Genomic DNA, 1,509 nt, shown 5'->3' with positions numbered 1-1,509 from the left:
ATGCAAGTTCTCCTATAAGCTATAGAAACGGTGCAAGGAAAAGGAAAATATGCGTTTATTGATAGTTTTGTGAAGAATAGAATCTTTAACTCGTGCTTATGTAATATGAAATTTATGAAATAATTTGATGGATTTTGGGTGGGTTTTCCTATATATTTACATATATATAACTAAATATGTGTTACTAATATTTCACTCTTACTATCATTACAGATGGATTGAGTGTTTTGGATTCCATCTACAGTAGAACCCAACTGATGCAAGATGAAGGAGCTAATATCTAGAGATACAGTCACCTGTTTTGTTTCTTTTGTCATCAGTTTCGTTTGTTCTTTATTTTATAACAATCCAGATTTGATTCTAGGAAAGGATTTCGTGAAAATGGTAAAGCAAAGTGTCAGTTATATTCACACTAGCACAACCTTGTTTAGGTGTGGAGTTCATCCTATTTCTGAAAAAGGTCCACCTTTTTATCTTGTAAATCAAACAAGATATCCTGGCGAGGATGCTATATTTTCATGTGGAATGGCATTTAATGGCACCATTTCTGATGTAAGTTACATACTTTGGCTCAAGAACAATGAAGCGGTAGTAAATGAAACTAACCATTATATTACTTGGGAAGTTGCAAATTATTCTGACGGCCAAGTCGTTGTTACCACTAATCTGAGCATTTACTCTGTGACCGCGGATGATTTCGGCATGTATCAGTGTTACGTGACAGTATTGGAATCAGTGACACCAACAAACGACACAAAACAGAAACCAACACCTAAACCTAACCGACGGTCTGAAAATGTAGACTGTAGTTGCAAATGTGTAAATTCTCCTTCACTTCGGATGCCAGAATTTAGCAAGGAAGATATCGCACTTGTGTATTATAAGCTACACAAACACCACTGGGTTGGTGAGTACCATCTACTGCAAGAGAAACACCGTACCAGAACACTGTTTATAGTTCCTGGAACTTTGGTTTCTGTTGCTGTGTATTTTCGACACCTCAGAGAAATAGATGATTTTTCTGTTCGTTTTACTCGAAGTGGTCAAGATATTCAGTCATTTGATACTCAATGTTCATACTCTGCTCGAGCCAATGCATGGTTAATACACTTAAATGGTATATCAGTAGCTTACAATAACATAACGTACATGAACGCAACAGCAGGTCATTGGAAGGGAAGTGTGGGAATCATATGGACTTGTATATCTCCATCTATGTACGGTGTGTACGAAATTACAATACTGAGAAAAGTTTATAACAAACACGATAATATTCAATGGATTGAAAAAATAAACTATCCTACCAAGGTGTACATCAAACCTAAAGAATCCACAATCGTCACTGAAAATATTTCCAACAATAAAAATCGAGCAGTGGTTGTTTATAACGAGAACTGCTGGTCCAATGAAGAACTGAAACCTGAAAGCTGTGAGCACATCAATACTTTGGTGGAATCAATCTTTGATAAGAACATCCTATATGAAAATTTGATTACTAGGAACATTGTT

At 35.8% G+C, this 1,509-nt stretch overlaps 1 protein-coding gene across 1 annotated transcript in view; it reads left to right on the top strand.

Annotated features, from left to right (window-relative positions):
* Window positions 1-264: 264 nt before the first annotated feature.
* Window positions 265-1,509, top strand: part of LOTGIDRAFT_235482 (hypothetical protein) — a gene marked incomplete at its 5' end in the record, with an annotated part of 4,834 nt that continues 3,589 nt past the window's right edge. The window contains one exon of the mRNA XM_009064767.1: window positions 265-1,222. Within this exon, the coding sequence (XP_009063015.1) occupies window positions 265-1,222 (958 nt within the window). The remainder of the gene's footprint in view (window positions 1,223-1,509) is intronic.

This window comes from Lottia gigantea (genome assembly GCF_000327385.1).
Source record: "Lottia gigantea unplaced genomic scaffold LOTGIsca_65, whole genome shotgun sequence".
NCBI classification, from domain to species: Eukaryota; Metazoa; Mollusca; class Gastropoda; family Lottiidae; genus Lottia; species Lottia gigantea.
Note: the sequence above shows the minus strand (reverse complement) of the source record. Positions and strands in the feature narration are given on the sequence as shown.